The sequence below is a fragment of the Etheostoma spectabile genome, unplaced genomic scaffold, assembly GCF_008692095.1.
Source record: "Etheostoma spectabile isolate EspeVRDwgs_2016 unplaced genomic scaffold, UIUC_Espe_1.0 scaffold00018250, whole genome shotgun sequence".
Lineage (NCBI taxonomy): Eukaryota > Metazoa > Chordata > Actinopteri > Perciformes > Percidae > Etheostoma > Etheostoma spectabile.
In genome coordinates, this window is record NW_022604179.1 from 578,759 (window position 1) to 601,558 (window position 22,800).

The window sequence follows — 22,800 nt, forward strand, 5'->3', positions numbered from 1 at the left end:
CTATACAGAAGCTCTGATGTTTTATGTGTTGCTATACTGTATGTCAAAGGTGTTAGGTGGTGCATTCAAAGGAAAATGTTGTATGCTTAACCACATTTGATTGAATAGAGAAATGTACCATTTTTAATTAAATTTAAGTATGTCTGAACTTTACATGACAGTTTATAGTACTACATCAAACATTTCATCAACTTGGCAAATAACACAATGGTTAAAAAGCTTCCCCGAAACAACTCATTGAAAACTATTATAGGAATAGTGTTAATATGCTCATGTGGGTGTAGCTGCTAAAACATAATGGAAACATAACATAATGAAACCGTAAAAGTCTAAAGAAGGGAGATGGATTGAACATGATAGATTTTAAAACTACACAGCTTGAACTGAAATTTGGCACTGTATATTTAGGTAAAGTATTAGCTGAACTTAACATTCAGGATAAATATCTTCTCAAAATATTACTTCTAGCTTGCAAAAAAACACTAACTAAGAAGTGGCTAGAAAAGGAACCACCAAAAAAAGAGTGGATAGCAATTGTAAAAGAAACATTCAATATGAAAAAGCTGACCTTCTCCCTGAGACTTTGTGTTTATACATTTCAGAAGTATTGATAGGAATATTACATAGAAAGACAGGAAATATCTTTGTTCCATCTAGTTTTCAATCTGGACTGGATGGACTAAGATTAAGAATATATACAGATTTGATCCATTTTGCGCTGTCCTATGGGGGCTATCTGGGTAAGTCTCTTTCCTCTTTTGGGAATAATGTAAAACTAACCCTTAACAAAAGATTATAACTGTCAATATTGAGTTGTCTTTTCTCCTTTGTACTTTATTACCCTCAGTAACCTGACCCTGTTCTGTTTCTTTAAAGTGTATGAGGTTTACCCTAACACTTAAAAATAAGGTTTAAAAAAAAACTGTCTGAAGAAGAAGAAGTAGGCTTCTCTCTGTGCATCTGTAGACACCTTGTAAAAATATCCAAATTGCATATCAACTGTTGCCAGGTGAAGATTGCATGGATGTCAAGGTGGGGGAGCAGAGCGACCTTGCTCGTACAGAGCGAGGAGAACAAGTGCTGTAGCCTGTTCTGACCTTGTTGATAATCATGCACCTGTTTGTAACAAAGACTTTTATTCAAGTATAAGTTGCAATGTAATAATTTCTCCTTCAGTCTCATGTGTGGCTTCCCTTCGGCGTGCATGGAGGCTCTGTTTGCAAGCATTAAACAATCCTTAAGAATAAGAGACGTAGACATAACAGCTTTGGCACAACACCTAATTGCCAGGTTAGTCTTTTCTTTTATAAGTCTTCACCTTCCTTACACACAGGTGGACACACATTGCAAAACAAGGTAGAAATGCCAATATTAAAACAACAATAGGCCTTTTTTTAAAGCAGACATTTTGACTTATCAGAGTAGAAAAAGGTGATGCTAATAACATTGACAACAGCGTTAAACTATTCAAGTGTCCTCGTAAGCCTTGAAAGTGTGATAGTGAGCCAGCATGGACAACACCCAGACCCTGAAACTGAAGCAGCTAAATTGAATTCAACCATTATTATTCATTTATTATTTACAACTGTGCTTTTTCTACAGTGACATGTCAAAATATCTGCGCTGGTAAAAAAAGTATATGAAAGTACATGAAACTCTGCAATATGCAAACATTACCCTTTATTTTCTTCCACAGGGAAAACTTTTTCACAGATTTATCAACAGCAACATAACGCATTATTATTAGGTCCACCTATACTACTATAACTGATAAATAAAAAAATAAGACAGTAAAAAAGAGGCACACAAGGTAACATGATTGTGTTCTATTTTTCTATATACAGCTAGACACAGTCTTTACTTCTTCTGATTTTGCAAACTCAGGTCAATGTCTTTTTTTACTTCAAGTCTGCCTTTCCAGGGGTCCAATGGTGCACATCGCAATAAATAAACACATAAATAGATCACTGTGAGAGAGAACAGTATTTTTTGTTCAATTTGCTCTCATTCTCAAAAAACCTACCATCAAAAGCTGGTTTGTTTAGGAGACTTGATTGTAAATCACATATTGGAAATGTTTAAATTGTACTGGTTCAAACAAAAAAGTTAATGTCCAGTCATCTGCTGTCTCAAACACTTAGACACCAACACACACAGACACACTGATAAAGATTTTTGTTGAAGCTCAGGACATCTCAATTTCAACTGAACACATCAATTGCTAGCTGCCAGGCATAAAGATTCTGCTTTTGTTAATTATAACTCATGTAAGCAAAGTACTATCTTGTTTCAACTTGTTGATTAAGTCCATTAGTAATTCAAGTTAACAAATGCAAATATAAAAACAAGACATATTTGCCTCCAAAAGTACATGATATAGAGGACAAAACTGAGATCTTAAATTTAAGCAGCTCAAGTTCATTAACATAGTGACACAATCAGGGCAACAGTATTCAAAAAATGTAATCAAAAGTAAATGTTGCTCATTTACATTATTTTACAACCAATGAGTTTGCATCATACAGCGAGGTAAAAAGGAGCACTTTAATCCCCCTCTACCAAACTGCAAAAAGTAAACTTGTCTCCATCTTGAGTGCATCCCCACACAAATGAGCATTTTTGGGAAGGGTTTGTAGCTACAGATAGCCACATCTAATGCAGCACTATATTGTATCATTAAGAACCTAGAGCAGTTTACTTAAGGGCTTTACATGTGACTATTTTGAAATAAATCATAATCCATCCGAGATTGCTTTCAAAAATGTCCTAAATTTTTGTTACATGTGAAAGGTCATTTTAAAGAACATTCACATTTCTCACAATGCAAGAATGTGCAATTTTGTTGGACATTTTTGTTAGAACTCCTGCTATCTCCAACCAGTTTGTAGTCAATAGCAATTTAATTTCCTTATATCATATCATAATTGCATCGCATGTCAAAATAACCTGTGCTGATTTTGTTTTTGAGAAACCGAATAACCAACTGGCAGCAGATTTAGTCACCGGTTAAAAAATCCCTCAGTAACAATTACCAAGCATTCAGTTCAATGCTTAATTTTGTAATTGTTAGTACAAAACAACACAGAGAGAGTGGACATAAACAACAGGTACACTTTACAGGTGTGCTCCATATGATATACTGCTCTGCAACCAACTTTACTGTGGCTGTGTCAGGGAGGTGTTTGATTCAACTTTACAGTAAATTTGTTGGCTGTAAATTTGTTGTTATACTAGATTGCATTATATTGTAAGATGTTCCGTTTTTTTCATCCTCCTTCTATATGTCCAAATAGGGCAGGCAGGAATCATGAAAAAAGTATTTGTTCATGGGCATACACAGTTAATTTGACTTGATGTTTTTGACCACTTCACTTTGGTTAATTGTTGGGAATTAAAGCAGTTGCAGCCTCTGACTCCACATGTTCAGTTTATGGCTGGTTTACAATTGACTGACAAAGTGAGAACCATCATCTACAACCCAGTGCCCTTGAGCGTCATCTGCAGCTCTATGAAGAGCCCTTCTTTGGATGACCTGAAAGTTAGCAAAATAAAAAAGAAACAATACTTTTAGGACCATGATGAAGATGTGATAATATATTTAAGACATACATTTAATTTGGTAGTATGTAAATTTATCTGCAGCTTATTCTCATTCTCACAATCAAGACTGACATTTTGATGTTTAGTTTTATATACACACTCTTTTGTAGCATCCTGAGTTTGTCTTATATTCTGCTGTGACAACTGACTGTTCTACATGACCTATACTACTACAATATCTTGAAATAAAGAAAATGAGGTTGACTTTTTTTTTTTTTTCTATTACTGTCTTGAGCTGAGAAGAGATGTAGAGTTGCTGTTTCAATGTTACTTTTGCGTCAAATGTGTCCCTGTGTTTTAGTGACTTATGGCATGACTATATATTCAAAAACACACCCATTAATCAGGTTAATTAAGAAAGCCAAAATAGCATGAAAGTAGCATGTTTCTGGTAAAACAGGCTAATTTCCAAAATGGTACTTAATCTTAAATTAAGTTCTTTTCAAGCAGCTTTGGCTTGTAACAAGCTGTGATTTCCAAATATTATTACATTTATTAAAAAAAGTCAGGTATATTGTGAAAATGTAATGAAAAAAATCGATCACATATTGCAGTTAGTGTTAAATAAATGTGATTTCCTGCCTTTAACTACTAATTAAGTCAATTATTTAACACTTGTTGCAGTTACTTTGGCTGACAAACTGTTGGTAATGTTGACTGACTGACTGACATTGTTAGATATCTAACAATCTAAAAATATTTATTAATAAGTAAATATTGTTTTGTCTGCTTACCTGTTCATGGTACTTCTGATTTTGGTGCAGGGTCACGTCCCGAGCGGACATGTTTTTAACTCTGACCGCTCCCTGTCTGTCGAGAGAGCGGGCCCTGGGGGATTTGAGCTGACTGCGCCAGTGCCATGACTTGAGCTGTTCATTCACCACTTGTTGTGGGAGGCCACTAGAGCGGTAGTGTGGATGGTCCCATTGAGCCGGGGAGGGGGAGAGTCTAATATCAGGAGGTAAAGGCCTCTGTGCTCTCTGGTGGGGAACAGCGGCATCTTTATAGTAGTACTCATATCTGTTAGAAGGACTTGGAGCCTGCTGGGTGTAATAACTCCGTGCCAAGTCCATTTCAGGTTGGTAGACCATTCCTTCATTGTAATAGGCTTGGTGAAAACTATGGTTGGACTGGTGCCTGGGATTATGGTAAAAGCCAGTGCGTGGGAAGACTTGAGGTCCATAGCTGCCTACTGGGCCAGAGTGCGAAAGTGCAGACTGATATTGTTTTGGCAAATCACAGGGCAATTCCTGACACTGTGAGCTGTTGTAAGATGTAAACGAGTGTTCGGAGTTGCTATCCTCAGAGTTAACATGGTTCCCATAGTGCACCGTGGGGGGAGGAGTCTCTGGTAAAGTAATTGCATATTCTGTCAGTCGCCTCCTTGGACCTCTGGTGCGACCACGATCCTTTTCAAATGAAGATTCCGGATTGGATATCCTGTGCAAATAACAAGTGAATTAGTATAGCTACTCAGCAAACTCAACTTTTATTACATGTACTGTACATCTAACATTCACTGATTAAAAAAAGATAAATGATATTACTGCAACATTCAGTTAATTACAGGTTCAATATAGGTATGCTGCGGACATACAGTACTGTAGATGTATTTGAGGTGCGGCTACCTGAGGGAGAGTTGTCTGTGCACCCGCATCTCTGGTGTGGAAGGCGTGCTGTTCGACTGTGTGCGGCTCAGCCTCAGATGGGAAGCAAAGCAAGCCTCCAACGGTGGCAACAACTCTGTTTTGGCTGGACTGCTGAACACAAAAATGGCAGCAGAAGAAATACATTATATATTTTTATTTTTCAAATGCGGGTGTCATAAGGATTTATAGTTCTGTGTTCTTCCAATTGATTGTTCTAGCACCAGAGCAAAAGCAGGTGGCAGTGTTCAAGTGTACAAGGCAAGAACAAGAGGGGCTGCACTAGAAATTACTTTGCTAGATGGGCCTTTGTCTTCATCCTGCTGCATGTAGTCGACACTCTCAACAAATACGACCAAGAAAGAAATACATTCAGCCCAAGTAGACCAATCAGTACCGGTGCCAACATAGCATTGACGTATAATATGAGTATTGCAAGGGTGCACAATGTTTTGTTAAAGGGAGAAGTGGAGCATTAATTATTTACTTCAATAAACTAGTTTTTTTTCCAAAGAATCACACCAGGACCACTTCACTCAAGCTTGTTAATGCTACTAGTAACCACAAAATCTGCATTCACACAGTTTACCACAATCCAAGTAACACAAATCACATCTTGGTTTTACCAATACTAAAAAGTTGATGAACAGGAAAGGAGTTATGATAGATGGTCTTTGTTACCTCGTCTTGCTGGAGGAGCGTGACTTCTTGCTCTTCTGGTAAGGTTTGTCAAGACTAGACTCTGACCACGGGGAATGCTGGATGGGAGGAAGCTCACATACGGGGCTTGAGTTTAAACTCAGCATAGAGTCAAGGCTTGGATGGGGAGACGGGCTTGGGGTCAGCGGCAGGGTCTTTGGAGCCACAGATGGAGACATGTAGGAGGCGTCTATGAAGGACTGTGAGGATCCAGGGGCAGGCTGGGGAGAATCAATCTCTCCTGGACAAGGGAGTCCTGACGAAAAATGTGATGACTGACTTGTCACTTCTAGGGAAAGAAATAGAAATTTTGTATGATGCATGTGATGATCTATTAAGTGTTGATCCTTGAACACTTATCTCCTCCAAAGATTCTTTATGAAAGCTCATTTATCAAGAGGAACCGTGAGCACCACAAAGTTCAAAATAAATGTTTAATGGACTCTGCTCACATATGTGGCAAACGTTTCAAGCTTTCAAACTACGTACAGTTTTGCCCCGACTCTCATCAACACTAGATTTTAAGGTAAGTCTCACCTTCATCTTGCACTACAGAATCAGACAGAGAGCTGTCATCAGATGTACCCAGATCTGAAAAACAGAAAACGGCAAAACACTTTGATTCACATGTTAAGTATTAAACAATACATTTCTAAAAAAAAATCTATGAAAAGCCAACTATTCAATTAAGAATTATTAAGTTATGAAGTGACATTCAATTAACTCCTTGCACAGGTGATAATGAAAGGGATCTGACAGAAAACAGGTCTTCTAGTCTGGCCAGGTGCCTCTCACCATGTTGTGCAATATTAAAAGCAGGGAGTGGTGATGATCGACCGTGCTCCAGTCGTAGCTGAAAGGCTGTCTCTTGTAGCCGTTTCAGTTTTTTCTCCTCTCTCTTGCACTGCTGTAACCGGCTCCTTCTAACAGCCTTACTCGTATGATTCTCCTCGCAGAGCTTGCGCGCTGCCTCATATATCTTCATCTGAAGGGCCAACTCAGCATCCACTAAACTCAATTCTGACTCCTGTAACATTTTGGGGGAACAAGAGAGAGACAACAGTGTGACTATTAAGACAATGTACGTCCTTGAGGTTTACGCATCGTTTGGAAATTACTTGATTCATTCTTGCGGCCTCCAAATGCTGTTTATACCTCTGCTCCTTGAGGCATGCTTTGTTCGTCCAGTTTAAACGCAGCTCCAATTCGTCTGCGAATCTGCGGAGGCTTCTCTCTTGGCAGCAGAGGGTAATCATCTGACATCCGGCCTGTCAACTCCTAAACCACACACAAAATATCACAAATCCAAATGTCCACAAAGCAATGTTTGAACGTGACAGAGTTTATTTCACTAAGGGCAGATCCTGGCTTTGTGAAATAGTTAATCAAAATAAAGACATCTTTTCAAACGCTAATAAATCCTTTCAGTTTAGTTCCTCAAACTAGGACACACACATCTCTTCAGAGTTTATTCAACCATGTCTGTGCAGTTATAATGATACCCAAGTATCTCATTCTTCTTTCTTTACATGTTCAGGCATACAGGTTCAAGGAATCTGTTGCACAATTCTGCATTTCCAGAGATTTCCTTTCACAACACATTCTTTGGGTCTCACTTTCTCACTGTATGGAGTATCCGTGTCCTAACCGAACCCAGAGCACTGTTACTGATTTCGTTAAAGAACAGTCATAAAAACACTGTTACTTTGAGTCACTCCTAACCAGCCACCTTTGCAGACAGTCAAACACGTAAGCATGGCCAATGAGCTTACTTATTCTTTTGTCACTAAGAGAAGGGAGAGGCATCATGTTAAGTCAGTTACCTGAGCATGTCCCAACAGGAGTGCCCGGCCTAAGTGTCAACAGGAAGGAATGATCAGTCCTGGGATTTTACCCCCGAGCACAGACACATGTCAGAGATACTCCCAAAGCAATATATGTAAAGTTTCAAAATTAGTCAATGTGGCAATATTTAGTTTATGACCACTGACAGTGCAGTGGGAGAAAGAGAAGCAGGAAATATTGAAAATGAAGGGGGTGACGTCACAAAAGTCTTATGCTGGATTCAAATCTAGGCTGTCATGGAAACATTAAAATTGTTTTGGCCAAATAAACCACCAGGATACATCTTCAAAGGCTATAATACATAAAAGAAATTTTCATTGCAGCCATATTGCATGGCCAATTTTTACAAGACAATGTGCCTGAAAGTAAAGGGATGATGTTCCTCGGTGGAAGGAGCCAAAATAATAACGGGAGGAACAATTAAAATGCCTTTTATTTCCTGTTAGTAAACTGTGACTGAAGATAACCATTGTGACATTAAGGCATTTTTTAAAATAATCCAGACACATAAAAAACAAACAAACATCAATTTCATGGACATCCTGTGTATTTTAACTACTAAAATTCAAAATGTCCTCTCTTGCAGGTTGCTTTATTAACCTGCAGTAAAATTAGTCATCAAACACATTGCACTAAACTACTCCACCTTTTATTAAAAGGCGCTGAATCACATGCAATAAGCAAGCTGTCCTCATCACGTAACAATTGTCTTGAGTTTCACTTAGTCTAGGTCTGCTGAAACCTTTAGAGTTTTAATCATCTTACATAATCATGTCACTCATTTGTTCTGTGACATGTTTTAATATAATTCTTTTATGCAGCCTCATTTGTTTTAAAACTGTTGGCCAGTAGATTTGTAGATTAGTTTTACTTACTGCTTCTCGGATGCAGAGTTTCTTCAGCTCCAGTAAGCAGATCTCCAGTCGCTCTTGGAGAGCCTGATGTTTGAGCTTCATGGCCCGTGTGTGCGTGGTCACATCCTTCATATGTGTCATTGGGCTGTCAGAGCCTGCGTAATGGAACAGCAAAGATGCATAAGGATTTATCTGGCATTATGTGACTGTAACACATTTCTATACTCAGTACTCAACACATGAGACAATAGGTAAGTGGAAATCAAAGTTAGAAATGAGTAAGAACAAACCTAAAGCAGTGGCACATTTCGTTCCAAAGGAAAATACATAAAAATCAGTAAAAGCAAATTGAACTTTGCTTTTTTTTTTTTTTTTTTTTTTACTCGTTTACAATATCATTTAGTCTATAAATATAAAGAGCAAAAGCATGTATTACATACACAGCACAAATACACAGTTTAATGGGTACATCTGTTTCAATCTTATGCAATCCAATTGAGAAGCCTTGCAGTAAATGGTCCCTTTTATGAAGCGTATCATGTTCACTTTTTGTTGACATTTGTCACAGAGAACTTGACTCAACTTCGTGGTCATTTTGGTGCTTTTGAATTGCATTGTATTATGAAAGAGGCTTTAATATTATTTGGAAACTCAGCCAACATATGTGCACCTGTGTTAACAAGAAATACGTATTTTTAAGCACAATAACACAAAGCAACCAAATGTGCAGGAGAAAGGAACATTATACATTCATTTAAAAATTCCTGCAAGTGATATCTAAGCTAAAGTTGCTGAAACTGCATAAAGTCATTCATTAGTCATGTCTGAAGTCATGTTTGAGCAATAAAATAACTTGTAAAAGTTAAAAACGTCAGTCGTGAATGTTTTAAATCCTTAATATTCCATGTCCTTCAAGTTGATGCTTTGTCATTTTCTAACTTTATTTTATTTTAAATCATGTTTTTTCCTTTTTTTCCTGTTTCCTTATAAGTTTTCTGGTATGCTCATATTATGGTGCCCTTACCATTATTATAATGCTTCAGATTAACTCTCAAGCTCACTACAGACAACCACACAATGGTTACATTCATCAGATTGACCGTTTTTATTGTTGTTTTCTTTAGTGGCATGTAGAATGACAAGCAGGATATTCGCAACTATAAACAATTTGCAAATGTTTGACTGGTGCTGTCTGTAACCTTGGTGACTAATGACATTAAGATTAGTCCCAGGGCTGTGGGAGTGGCTTCAGGCAAAATGCATTGAGCGCCACATACCTTCAGAGATTATTAACAGAATCCCTGCAGGTACTGACAAACATCTAAGTTGCGACAGGAAAGAAGTGTGACAGCACTACAATAGGGCAAAGAATTCCTCTTCGTAGAGAGACATTCCCCCTATTCTTTGTAGATCGCCACTTTTTCATTGTATAGGATAGACATCACATAGCTCAAATAAGGTTCAAGGAATGCCAGAAAGGCTAGAACTAATCAGTGGACACTGCTGGGCGTCGCAAAAACAAGACTGCCAAAGTTTGCTGTTAATTATATGGTATACCATATGGGACTGAGGGAATAATTCAGGTGACCAAACTGTGTGACTCCCTTTATTGAAGTTGACAGTGGCAATCCCATAATAGGAATTGACTAACAAAATACAAAGATCAACATATTTACTTGAGTTGCACATTTATTCAATAAAAAGTCAGAAAAGAGAAAAAAAAATGCCCATCACAATTGCTTCTGTCTCCTTTTCAAAACCCAAGATGAAGTCTTCAGGCTGCTTGTTTTGTCTTATTGACAGTCCAAAAAGAAGAGATATACAGTTTCCAGCAAATATACACTACTGAGAAGCTGGAGGCAGAGAAGTTTTGTCATTTTTGCTAAAAAAAAAGAAGCACAAATGGTAAATCGAATACCACATATATTCCCAGTTTGCCATTTCTGTAACTCAACTTATTGATAGAAAAAACGTGTAACCGGCAAAAGGGCTGAATTTCCTCCTGAATAAAATCTAGACTTGAAAAAGTGAAACGCCACTAAATTTACATATCAAAGTCTGTTTACAGATCTCAGGAAATACACCTGTGTATGTGGGGGGAAAAAAAATTGTATAAAGCTTTTTGTGGCTCCAGAGTAACTTAAGGCAGCTTCAGTTGGGTCTGAAGACAAGTTGATGAGAACAATTAGAAGTTAGAAATAAGTGAGTTTACCAGGCCTCTCTAAGCTGCTCCTCATCTCTGCTTAAGGATAGCGGCTCAAGGCTACATTAGCTGCCAGTAGCATAACAAACCTGAATCTCCGACAGAACTGTGGTTGGTCAAGTTGCATTTTGGGTAATGCAGGCACCAGGTTTTAAAAAGGATCTGATTTGATCCTTTTCTTTTTACTCTCTATTGGGATAGACAATGTTATAGTGCAATGCTAAATCGGTGGAGAGCTCATTTAATCTGAATCATTTGTGATGCATCATCATCATCCATGTTAGGATATAGTTGCCAATCTGACAGCAAGTCACAATGGATAATATTGAAAAGTAAAGCACACAAATCGTTGTAGTGAGGTGCTGATTACTGGATTAACCTTGTAAGGAGGAAACCAGTGGTGCACACACTGCCTCCAAATGCAATTCTCTTTTATTCAGATGACGTTTCTTCTTCAAGAGTTTTCACATGACAACTTGTTTTCTTTCACAAAGCAGAAAACTAAACTGGCTGGAATTACCGCTCAAAACATTTGGTGTGTGCTGACTTAGGGGGTTTAAGATTGTAGATCATTTTATTGAGAACACGATTGAGATCTCTGTTGCCAAGGGAATTAAAGCAGTAGTTGAATCCATGTAATCAGCTATGAATGTGTTGGTCTCTGAAAGGATGTCATTTTGCTAAATATTGAGTGAAACACCAGCATGACAGATTTAATAATGATCTTGTAATAAAAGAGGCAAACTGTGTCAGGAGGAGGGCCAGATTTATGTTACCAACCAGGTCTTAATTTATCATTGGTGAAGTAAATAATGAGAAGGTAGAAGGGAATGGTTGGCAGAAAGAGATCAACATCAAAAGTAAATTGGGATTTTTCATATTTGTATACTGGTCAAGGTCATTTGAAAGCAGCAAGATGACCATGGGCTGGACTAAAGTGTGTACTTTGTTTCAAAATTGATTTGGGCCTCCAGTAGGGGTCTACTGGTTGAGCTTGATTATTTGCATTTTTAAATCAATTTGTAATTTTAATCAAGGGAGTAAGTCTCACACAATGTTGTCATTAGGAATTTCAAGTCTGAATAGTCAAAGAACATTTGGATAAGCAATTGTACAAACTTCTGAAATGAAGCAAATCCACTTTCTGTTTTCACATTTCTTAATGCAAGTCAATAAAGCTTCCCATTGTCCCTCAGACACATTTGGGCAACTAACCAAAGACAATATGCTTTTTTTTTTTTTTACTAATTTCAGGTCTCATGATGTTGAGATTGTTGCTGATTTCTAAGAATCACGATTTATTGCAGCCCAACCCCAAACCTTTCTGCAGTGAACAGTACTGACCATAAATTATCCCATATATGATGTTACAATGACATTAGTGTATACTACATGAAGAAACTTTAATGCCTAAAAAATACTGCATGTGCATTTCTTCATTTAACACAAAAATGTTTGTGACTTAGACAGCTGTGCTATTCATATTTCAAAATTCTGATGATACACAAAATGATTTACCTGAATGAAGGATGATGCCACTGTCAGTGTCACTGATCTCTCCGTTGCCATCCATGTCAGTGAATTGACTTCCTGTTGCTATTCTTCAGTGGATAATGTCGGCACTCACCATTTCCTGTAAAGTATTATTTCAGCTTTAGCATCCATTAGAATTTTCAAGATTGTTTAAGTCTACATCAATCTGAATCTCAAAAGAAGTTAGGGACCATTCGTGGCAAGGTCTTGAAAATGTACACACTCCTGAACAGCTGTTTGGAAAAGTTTTTGGTATAACGCATAACACAAAAAGCAAATTCCATCAAGAAAAACATAAAATTGAATTAGCAAACACTATTTAACAGTCCACACTGTTTTTCTTTCATTGCAATAAGGTATTACTCTTCTGTAAAGCCTCAAGAGACCAAAGCAGAACAGCTTTAAACTGTGACTGCATAGCCCAGTTTAGACCTGCAGCTTCCGGGAGTCCATTTATGGAAAGAAAACACCTGAATAGAAAATAGGATTACAGTCTATTAACTAACCATTGCTAGGCTACAAAGACAAGCCATAAAATATTAGTCAGTATCTAAAGACAAATCGAAATTCAAACAGCATTAACAAAAGCTTTCCAAAGATTGCACAATAGTTAATCTTTGACCTGTTGAATGAGTGATTCAGGTGTGACTTGCCTTCTTGACCCTACAGTCAGATGTAGTCATAGTTGTCTCCCACAGCATGAGTACACATGGATGTTGCCAAGTCTAGGGTGTTTCCTGTGACTGCCTGTTTGTTTGTCTCCAATGTCATATGATCGCATTATCTCATTTGTTTTCAGAGGCGCAAGAAGCATATATTGGGCTGGTGTCTAAAAACTGTGAAACTTGTTGGTTAGATAATTAACCAAGTCAATACAAGAACGTAGCGTCGGTAACATACCAACACACAAACGTGGCTCACTTCCGCTGCTGTCATTTTTTTGAGCAACAACGAAATGAGATGAGAAGTCATGAGCAACATACAAGAGCTGTTTCTATTATATGTTGATCCATCTTCATGATTACATTTAGAGAACCATAAAATGTATCCCATTATCATCCTGAACATGGCACATCTTCCAAACAGCTCACATGACTATGACTGGAGTCTTGACTCCTCCAAATCACAGACAATTGGTTGCTGTGTTTGCTAAATTAAGGCAGAACAGCTTATGTACACTTTAATAATTCAATAATTCTGTGCTGTTTTCAGTTAGAAAAATAAATGTAAACATATTTTGCAGAAATGTTAGGACTATCTACAATATTTGGTATCCAATGGTACTTCTGGCAAACAAATATCTTGTGTGTTACTACAAAATACTTGGTTGGCTGGTTAATCCTACTTGAGCACAGGATTTCTCTATTGTATATCTACACTATAAAACTAGCAGCAGCAGTTAGTGTCAATTTGATAACAGCAAAATTCAAAAAAGGTACTGAAATAAACCCACTAGGATTGCCAGTACGGATAATTTCCATTACTAATCAATAAATATTTTTCTATAAAAGACTATAAGAGTCTGAAATACTAAAAAGTACCAAGAGCTTCCAGAGCCCAAAGTGATGACTTTGTATGACAAACAGTAGCTGAATGTAGATGTGCAGTATCTTGCTGTCAAAATATACACTATGAATGAACTATTGATATTTTTAGCAATTTTTTTTAATCAAATGTTTTGTTGAACATATTTTATTTGAGTCAAAAGTTTCTGTTGTGTGTTAAATATCCCGTTTTTTTTTTAAATAGACTATTATATACACAAGTATAAAGTGGGCATTTCTTTGGGAATGGGTTTAGCGAAATCAAACACACGTATACAAAAAAACATGTAAGGAGAATTCCCATGAAAGTGCTAACACACTGTACTGAACTAAAAACCCTAGCCGAAAGAATTTTCCCTATTCAAGTCAAGTGTCAGTGTAAGTACCACAAAAAACAACCCCATCACACTGACATAGTTTGTGTAAAAGCATGAATGTTTCGATATGACATGTAAACTTAACATTACTATTAACACAATGACAGTTATTCCACATTAATCCAAATTAATACTTGACAAGATGAATTAAGTACACAAAACACTGCCAACTAGACAACATCAATCAATCAACTTACTTTATGAGAAACTGTCAAAATCCAAAGAGTGAAAACTTTCCCTCAGAATTCACGACTTGAATGGAAATGCACAAAACCTGAGCTGTGTAGAGTCTGGACAGGAATGAGAGACTCGCCCACTAAGAAAGCGCTGCCTGTCATAGAGGAGTGGCCAAATACAAAGGGCCAAACACTTGAGTCCGTATCATATAACTCAGTGTTCCCGTTTGAAACTGTGTCAACAACAACGACAAAAGATACAGAAAAAAAATTACACTTCACTTTACCCTCTTATCAGCGTCCTAATAGATGGGCGGTGACCACCTGAGTGAAACGTGTGTCCCATTACAAAAACACTACTACTATAAAAAGTAGACACAGTATGACAAAGAGTGAGGGCCCAGGAGAAACATGAGCAACAGCACTTGTATATAATGTCCATTTTAGAGCTGAAATGATTTGTCAACAATTCAGTTAGTTGATTGTCAGAAAAATAATTGCCAACATCCCCTTCCAATCTGCTTATCTGTGATTTTCTTTTCTTTTTTACCATGTTCTGACATTTTATGGAAACTTAAATAAATTGAAAGATAAAGTATTCAACAGATAAACTAAAAATGAAAATATTCATTAGTTATAGCCATAGTCAGCTTATCCACCAAAGTTCATGCTTTCATCACTGGTAATAGATGACTCAACGAGTTGATAACTGACTGTTGATGACTATTGCTCAGACTCTTTGCCTTGTCAACAATAAAGAACAATTGTGTCAGAGTTGGAGCTAATATCTGGTCAATGCATTTCTACTGCCATCTCCTGGATGTTCAAAAGGGACAGTAAAGATGGTTTCCCAATTATTAACTTAAAAGTGTAAAAGCTTAGATTTGCAAATAGCCTTCTAAAAATCACCACTTCTCTTCTTAGTTCCATGGTACTAATGCAGAGGCCCTTTTTTGGCCTGCCATTTTTGCCTTCACTCAAAAAGAGGGAAAGATGGTGGTGGATAGTCTGAATGATTTACAGAACCCCAGTGGCAGCACCTGCTCTCTTAACTGCATGGTTCACATTCATTCTGAATCTCAAAATTCATTTTGGCTTTCCAGGAATGCTGGTGCTCAGACCGAGGCTGAGAAAAGATCCAGCAATTCCCAGACACTCAAGTTCAGATCTCAAATGACATGGCACCAAAAAGGCAGCAGCTACGGTGACAAAGCAGCAGATATTTGGTTCAATAACTTCTACATTTAACCTAAGTTTCACAGTGTGAACACAACCAGGTACATTTCCCAGATACATTCACATTTGGCAATGACTATGTAGTGACTTATTATATCTGATTTCTTGCATTGTGCTGCAATTGGCTATTTTAGCTGGCCAATACTATGATCTGATATTGGCTTTTCACAGATCAATGACAAGTTGACATCACGTAGGCACCAGTAGCCTATAACAAAATACCAGCCATGGTACACCACCTCCATTATAGCTTGCTGGAAATTAGCAGCTTCAAGGCACTTCTGCATTGGCTTCACTTTTCAGGCACTGAAGTTTCCGCTTGATTAAACTGCATTATTTTTTGATTGATGTACGAAACTTATACATCTAGCAAACTGCAGTCAACTGAGTATAGGTGTGAGAAAAGGCTAAAGGGAGAGATAGCCCTTACAAGCTTCCAGCGCCTGTATGATTATTAGAATAAAAGAGCAGCAGCAACATCTTGTAAACACAGGCAGCATACCATGCACTTTGATAACTTAAAATCAGATAAGGGAAGTGAAGTCATGCAAATGATCAACAATCTCTCCTGTTTATGAGGAAACTACAGTGTTATCCCAACACTAATGCCACACAGTATTATATTGTGACACAAATTGGAAGGAAATCAGTTTTATCAAAAACATATTTTGCTAACGTTATTACAACACTGTGCAGTTCAATCGACCATGCTTCATGTAAAGACTAGTTAAACAACTTATCACTACACTATGGTACAACACAGACACTCGTCCTGTGTTAAAGTAGCCAGTTGGTGGAGTTCATGGGTAGTTTATATAAACCAGAGGTCCCCAAGAGACAGAGAAAGAGCTTTGTGTAGGCAACACAGCAGCTGGCAAAACAAATTCTTAAAATATTCTTGAGTCCTTTTATAAGTGTACGCTAGAATACCGCTGCCAGTGTGTAGAGCCATCAGCTGCCAGGGGATCACACATTTACCCTCAATATTTTGCAGCTTGGCACTTCCACCAGGTGCTAATAGATCATTTTGCTGTAATGATGCTTAAATCAAGGTGGTGTCATAAAAAGTGCTATAAAGTTACATTATTGCACCACAAATCCAAAAGCTTTAAAATGCAAACAAAGCAACTCTTGGAGCTGCCGGGTCTTTCCAGCCCACACCTCTATCTGCCTGCAGCCAGCTTTAGGTTTTATGTTGCCTAAAGGCTCTAATTGACTATAATAAAGACATGGAAAAAAACACATGTATCTCAAATGAGTGAGCATGCAGAAGTGGTGTGTCTGATGTGGATTACTGAATTGGAAGTTTGTGAACCACCATGCAAATCAAGGTCTATTCTAAACTGTGGCCAAGCCCTAAACTGTGGCTGAGAGTAAAAAGCTTAAACATATCAACACCATTACACAGAGACAGACATTTATACCTAAAGCTCCTCTTGTTCAAACTCTTCAATGAGGTTATATGATGTTGAAACGGAGGGAAAAATTAAAACCCATGACCAGATATGTTTTTTTTATACAGTACTTGTTACATTACATCACATTAATATTTTCTATATGTTCTTTGCTTCTAATTTATCCCAAGTTTAAACTAGCATATTTGGTATCTCTGAAACTTTAAGCTCTCCACTTGAATTTAAAATAAAGTTATATGGGGGTGTTATCAAAGTATGATTGCACAGCTTGTGTTTGCAATGAATGCCCCACCGGCAGGTCCCTTCAGGGGTTAAGCCCCTTCTGTCCTCTTGCCCCCTGGTCCATGCCCAGAAATGTGTAGACAGCAGAAATGTATCAGTGCACAGAAATCACAAACAAACTAATCGGACTTCTGCTCTGAAGGAAACATTTATAGAGGTTAAAGTTTTTGTTGAAATATGCCATTGATCATTAAAATGTATCTGCTGCAGTCAGATATTTTTAAATCGTTGTACATCTTTAAACTTTGTTTCACTTTTACACATACTTGACACATTCGTAAAAAAAAGAGCAGGGGCAATCCATGAAACCGACGCTTAATATAGGAAGTAAGAATTAAAGATGGGAATAAACTCAGTGTCCAATAATATGATAACTAGAAACTCTTCTGTTTCCGCAGTTTACCTCTAGCTATGTTTAAGTTAAATCTAGAGGGGAATGTGATGTACATGTAATGGATGTTACCTAACAATAAACCCATAATAAATATACACATGTAATGTACATTTGAATAGTGTTACGTTAGCTGTGTACGTTACATGCAAGTCGATTTACACAAGACATTTAAATGTTTGACAAAAGTCTGGACCAACTTGAGAGTTGAACTAAGGGCGAGTTATAGAACGTTATAGTAAACTCTCGGGTGTAAAGAAATAGACATCTTGTGGTATTTATGGATCCATTTCATCCACACGATAACTCAGATTCATAAAGCTGCTGGGCCTCGGCTTTGAAGAGTTTCTCAAAGTTTAGTAAACTCACTTTAGCTTTTCCCAAACTAGCTAACTATCCGCTCCCACTGCTTATTGCTTATTTTTTTAAGGATCAATGAGCTTTGTATCATTAATACATAACATATTGGGTATTTGCATAAAGAGTTTGCAAAACAAAAGTTCTAACTTCATCGTTCTTTGCTCTTACCTTCGTAGCTAGTTAGTTAGTTAGCTAGCTAGCATCGTGCCTCATCTTTATCCATACAAACTGCGCTCCACCGGTTCAGTCTCCCAGATTTGAGCTGGAAGTTTATTTATATGTACACTGACAAACAAGCAGAAGAAACCAACACTCACTCCTGACGTTACGAAAACTCTGTGGTCTAACCGAGTGGATACATTACAGCACAATCACTAAAATAACGCTTTGTACAAAACGTAACTTTTGTTCAAGAGGCTAGCTAGCTACTACTCGGCCAAAGTAAAGCAATGCTGTGCTGCCTTCACGTGCTGTCGAAAACACGACCGAGCTAACAACATCTACTATTTACCATGGTAACCGCGTTTTCCCTATGCAACTTAGAAATGGGCGTGCGAATCAAATTAAGTTATCAAAATCAATAACGCCATGGCGAAAGTGGTCAATAATCAATAGCCAATATGTAATCAATCCCTCGATCGGTCATGTTTTTATCATTGCCATTTAGTGAACCTTGATAGGGCTTTAATTATATTTACCATCATTGTCTTAGAAATCACGAGCTAAAAATGGTAAATGAACGCCGCATAGGTCACTTGTCCGCAGCCGTGTGGGCTCTTGACAGGTTATTTAGAGGATTTTGACGTCAAAAACCACTTAAATATTTCGCCGACATGGCAAAAATTATAATTTTTTATAACCGAAGAGGACACCGTGTGTTGAAATGGCCCACAATTATAATCCTATTATTTTTTAATTAAGCCACTAGAGGGAAGCAATGCGCTAAGTGGGCTACACCTTTGATCCTGTTAACCACGTTGCACGTAGAGGAATCAATAGGGTTAAAAGAATGAAAAATGATAATGAAATCCACTGCAAATTAAAAACAAACATTTGGAAATCAACACATACAAGGGGGAATCATTTCAAGAATGTTTTAGCTATCTGATTGATTGATTGCTAATGTTAGCTCAAAATGCTCATTCAACAGACAGACTTTGTGTTTGATGCTGACTTGTAGCCAGCAGTAAACCAACTTCGTTTATTAAGTCCGTTTTTACTGTATTGACATTATAGAAGTCTCTCGTTAGCATATTATATGCTACTTGTCTCCCCCCCCCCCCCCCCAGACAGCAGGTACCTCACAACATTCACTACACACCTTGGCTTAATATGCTACACAGCTGGTGGAAACTCCAAAAAAGTTGCTGCCATTCAGCAGGCTAGTGATCCACAAGACCCGACGGAACCAGAAAAGACACACCGTGCACGCCGGAGTGCTACAGACGATCACCAACAACACGGTAATGTTATACTTGGATCCAGCCAAAGACACAGAGCTTGTGGTAGATGCTAGTCCAGTTGGCCTGGGTGCCATTCTTTACCAAAAGGATGGAAAAAGAGAGGCACACTCTAGCATACCCCAGCCGTGCTCTCAGCGACGTAGAAAGACACTATTCACAAACTGAAAGAGAAGCATTGGCCATTGTGTGGAGTTGTAAACACTTCCACCTGTACCTGTATGTCAACTGTTTTATCCTTGTCACTGACCACAAAGTCCTAGAGGTCATATGGAACAATCCACGTTCAAAACCACCTGCAAGGATTGAGAGGTGGGGACTGAGACTACAGCCCTACAACTTTAAGGTAGAATACAGGAATGGCACAAACAACCTTGCTGACTACATCTCCCATCACCCCATCCCGATGCAGACAAGTGAAAGCACAAGAGCGATGAAAGTAGCAGAGGAGTATGTCAACTTTGTGGCTGACTATGCCACACCCAAATCCATTACTCTCACCAAGATAAAAGATGAAACACTAAAAGAACCAAACCTGCAAAAGGCTAGTACCCACATCAGAGATAACACATGGTATAAAATCATAGGTGACACACAACATGCCGCAATACTGAAAAAGTACAGACAGATTAGTGAGGAACTCACTGTATCCCACATCGATGACATCATCCTGCAAGGCAATAATTGTCATCCCTTCATCCCTTGAGCACAGAGTACTACAGCTAGCCCATGAAGGACACCAGGGCATTGTAAAGACTAATACATTGCTCAGGTCAAAGGTCTGGTTTCCCAACATAGACCAGAAAGCTGTTAAGAACTGTTTAGCATGTCAAGCCAACATACCTATAACACAGTCGGAATCTCTGAAAATGTCAGAATTACCAGAAGCTCCCTGGCATAACGTCAGTGCAGATTTTTACGGCCCCATTCCGACCGGAGAGTATCTACTAGTCGTCATAGATGAATATTCCCACTACCCAGTTGAAATTGTGAGATCTGTCTCAGCCAACACAGTCATCCCAATCATTGACTAAGTGTTCTCAATGTTTGGAATTCCCAGAGTCCTGAAAACAGACAATGGGCCCCCTTTCAATAGTGAACAAGTTTTCCAAGTTTGCAGGCCATCTAGGCTTTCACCATCAGAAAATAACACCTGTCTGGCCTCAAACAAATGCAACAGCAGAACGCTTAATGCGTACACTTGGAAAAGCAATCCATGTGGCAGAAACATAGAGCACCCCATGGACACGTTTCTCCATGAGTACCGCGCCACACCACACAGCACCACCGAAGCATCACCTGTAGAACTGTTGTTCCAGCACAAGATTCCCACAACGATCCCGTTAATCACCACAACCTGCAACGACAACGCTGATCATACTATCAGAAAGGCGGGACGCGACTGCAAAAGCAAAGATGAAGTCCAACTCAGATGCGCGCCGGCGGGCTAAGCCAAGCACACTCACCCCTGGGGACCAGGTACTTTACCAACAACCCAAGCACAACAAACTCACTACCCCGTTTAACAGCAAGCCAAACGCTGTGTTAGAGGTCCAAGCCTCCATGATCGCAGCGACTAAAGATGGACATTCCATAACAAGTTTGCGTTTAGTTGGACCATCATTTATTTTTTAACAGGACTATGACCCCAAACACCTCCAGGCTGTGTAAGGGCTATTTGATCAAGAAGGAGAGTGATGGAGTGCTACGCCTCCACAGTCACCGGACCTGAACCCAATCAAGATGGTTTGAAGAGAGCTGGACCGCAGAGTGAAGGCAAAAGGGCCAACAAGTGCTAAGCATTCTGGGAACTCCTTCAAGACTGTTGGGAAACTATTTCAGGTGAAGCTCATCAAGAGAATGCCAAGCGTGTGCAAAGCAGTGATCAGTGAAACTAGAATATAAGACATGTTTTCAGTTATTTCACACTTTTTTGTTAAGTACATAATTCCACATGTGTTCATTCATAGTGTTGATGCCCTCAGTGATAATCTACAATGTAAATAGTCATGAAAATAAAGGAAACACATTGAATGAGAAGGTGTGTCCAACCTTTTGGCCTGTATTTTTAATATATATTTAATAGCTGGCAACAGGAAATCCGCCTTATATGAAAAACATCATCCAATTTACATGAAACTTATAATTTGTGGTCTACCTGTGATACTAAGCCGCCCCATATATTTAAGCCTCGACCCTGTTTATGGGTTTTGAACCGTTTAAGGTAGAGTCTTGTGTGAGATATTGAACTCAGCAGGGAGTTCCATCTTCATCGGTGATGATTTGCGGTGTCTGATTGACGCGCAAATGCACGGTCGCAAGGAGCAGCGTCTGCCAGTAACCCCGACGCACGCAGAGGAGCCCCGACGCATGCAACGATGCTTGCAGCTTTAATTTTATTTGATTTTGATAGATTTTTCATATGTTCAATATTGTATAATTGTAAATACATATATTCATTGTTATCTAGTGAAATTACTGATTTAGCAGGGTGGGGGAGTGGGACAAGGCACTGTATCCATGTCACATTCTCCTTAGGGGTTGAGCTCCCCTAAAGGTCTGATCCTAGAATTGCTCCTTTCATTTCCTATCATCAAAAAGTACCAGGTATGCGGTAATCAGATTTCTTGTTATATCTATTTCAAATCTGGCTTTTTAACATTCAACATGATCTTTTCTCACTCTGAGTGGCTACGGATCAAGTGTAGCTACTTGAACTGACATTTTTTTAGGAACAAAGAAACCACAGTCGAGCACCTGACTTGAGAGTTGCAGCACTGGCATGATCTCGTCTGTGTGAACGTTCTGCATGTTGGTGGTTATGGTTAAACTGTGATAGTTAAAATGCACCACTACTTTACTACTACTGCTGCTTTATCTCTTGCACACTAAACTAGGAAAAGTTGAAAAATTTGATTTCACTAATGTGACAGTAGTTTGTGTGTGCCTTTGTTTCACAGCCTGCTGTTTATACACTTTGGGTATGCTATATTTGTACTGAGAAGAAAATATTCATAATATGGTAGCTATGCAAGGAAAATCGTTCATTAAATATTTTTTAGGTTAATAATCCATTAGGTTTCTATTATAACCTAGATGTATTTTACAGTAAAACTGAAGAAAAAACAAGAAAGTGTCAATGTCATGGTGCTAAAACATAAATTTGTAACAGTAGCACA

General features: G+C 38.3%; 1 protein-coding gene across 4 annotated transcripts; it reads right to left on the reverse strand.

Annotated features, from left to right (window-relative positions):
- Positions 1 to 1,665: 1,665 nt before the first annotated feature.
- On the reverse strand, positions 1,666 to 18,640 carry LOC116679829 (innate immunity activator protein). 4 transcript variants are annotated; one of them, XM_032509294.1, is made up of 11 exons: positions 18,330 to 18,640; positions 12,366 to 12,480; positions 8,666 to 8,799; positions 7,101 to 7,223; positions 6,741 to 6,972; positions 6,483 to 6,536; positions 5,928 to 6,234; positions 5,229 to 5,360; positions 4,335 to 5,040; positions 3,455 to 3,532; positions 1,666 to 3,306 (listed from the first exon to the last, which is right to left on the reverse strand). In XM_032509294.1, exons 2-11 carry the CDS (start codon positions 12,418 to 12,420, stop codon positions 3,241 to 3,243), a joined length of 1,887 nt encoding a protein of 628 aa, XP_032365185.1. In that variant the 5' UTR covers positions 12,421 to 12,480; positions 18,330 to 18,640; the 3' UTR covers positions 1,666 to 3,240. The 4 variants fall into 4 exon arrangements, with proteins under 4 accessions (XP_032365185.1, XP_032365187.1, XP_032365184.1 ...); XM_032509296.1 differs by lacking the exon at positions 18,330 to 18,640 and adding an exon at positions 14,499 to 14,682 and having other exon boundaries at positions 5,229 to 5,357; XM_032509293.1 differs by lacking the exon at positions 18,330 to 18,640 and adding an exon at positions 14,499 to 14,678.
- Positions 18,641 to 22,800: the final 4,160 nt, after the last annotated feature.

Bases quoted from the DNA above. Each gene is read 5' to 3' on its own strand.
- LOC116679829 (XM_032509294.1), bottom strand. From the start codon at position 12,420: ATGGATGGCAACGGAGAGATCAGTGACACTGACAGTGGCATCATCCTT. The intron at 8,800-12,365 runs GTAAATCATTTT...TCCATTACGCAG, and splicing joins TGGCATCATCCTTCATTCAG to GCTCTGACAGCCCAATGACA. The intron at 3,307-3,454 runs GTCAGTCAATTG...ACTTTTTTCATG, and splicing joins TAGATGATGGTTCTCACTTT to ATTCCTGCCTGCCCTATTTG.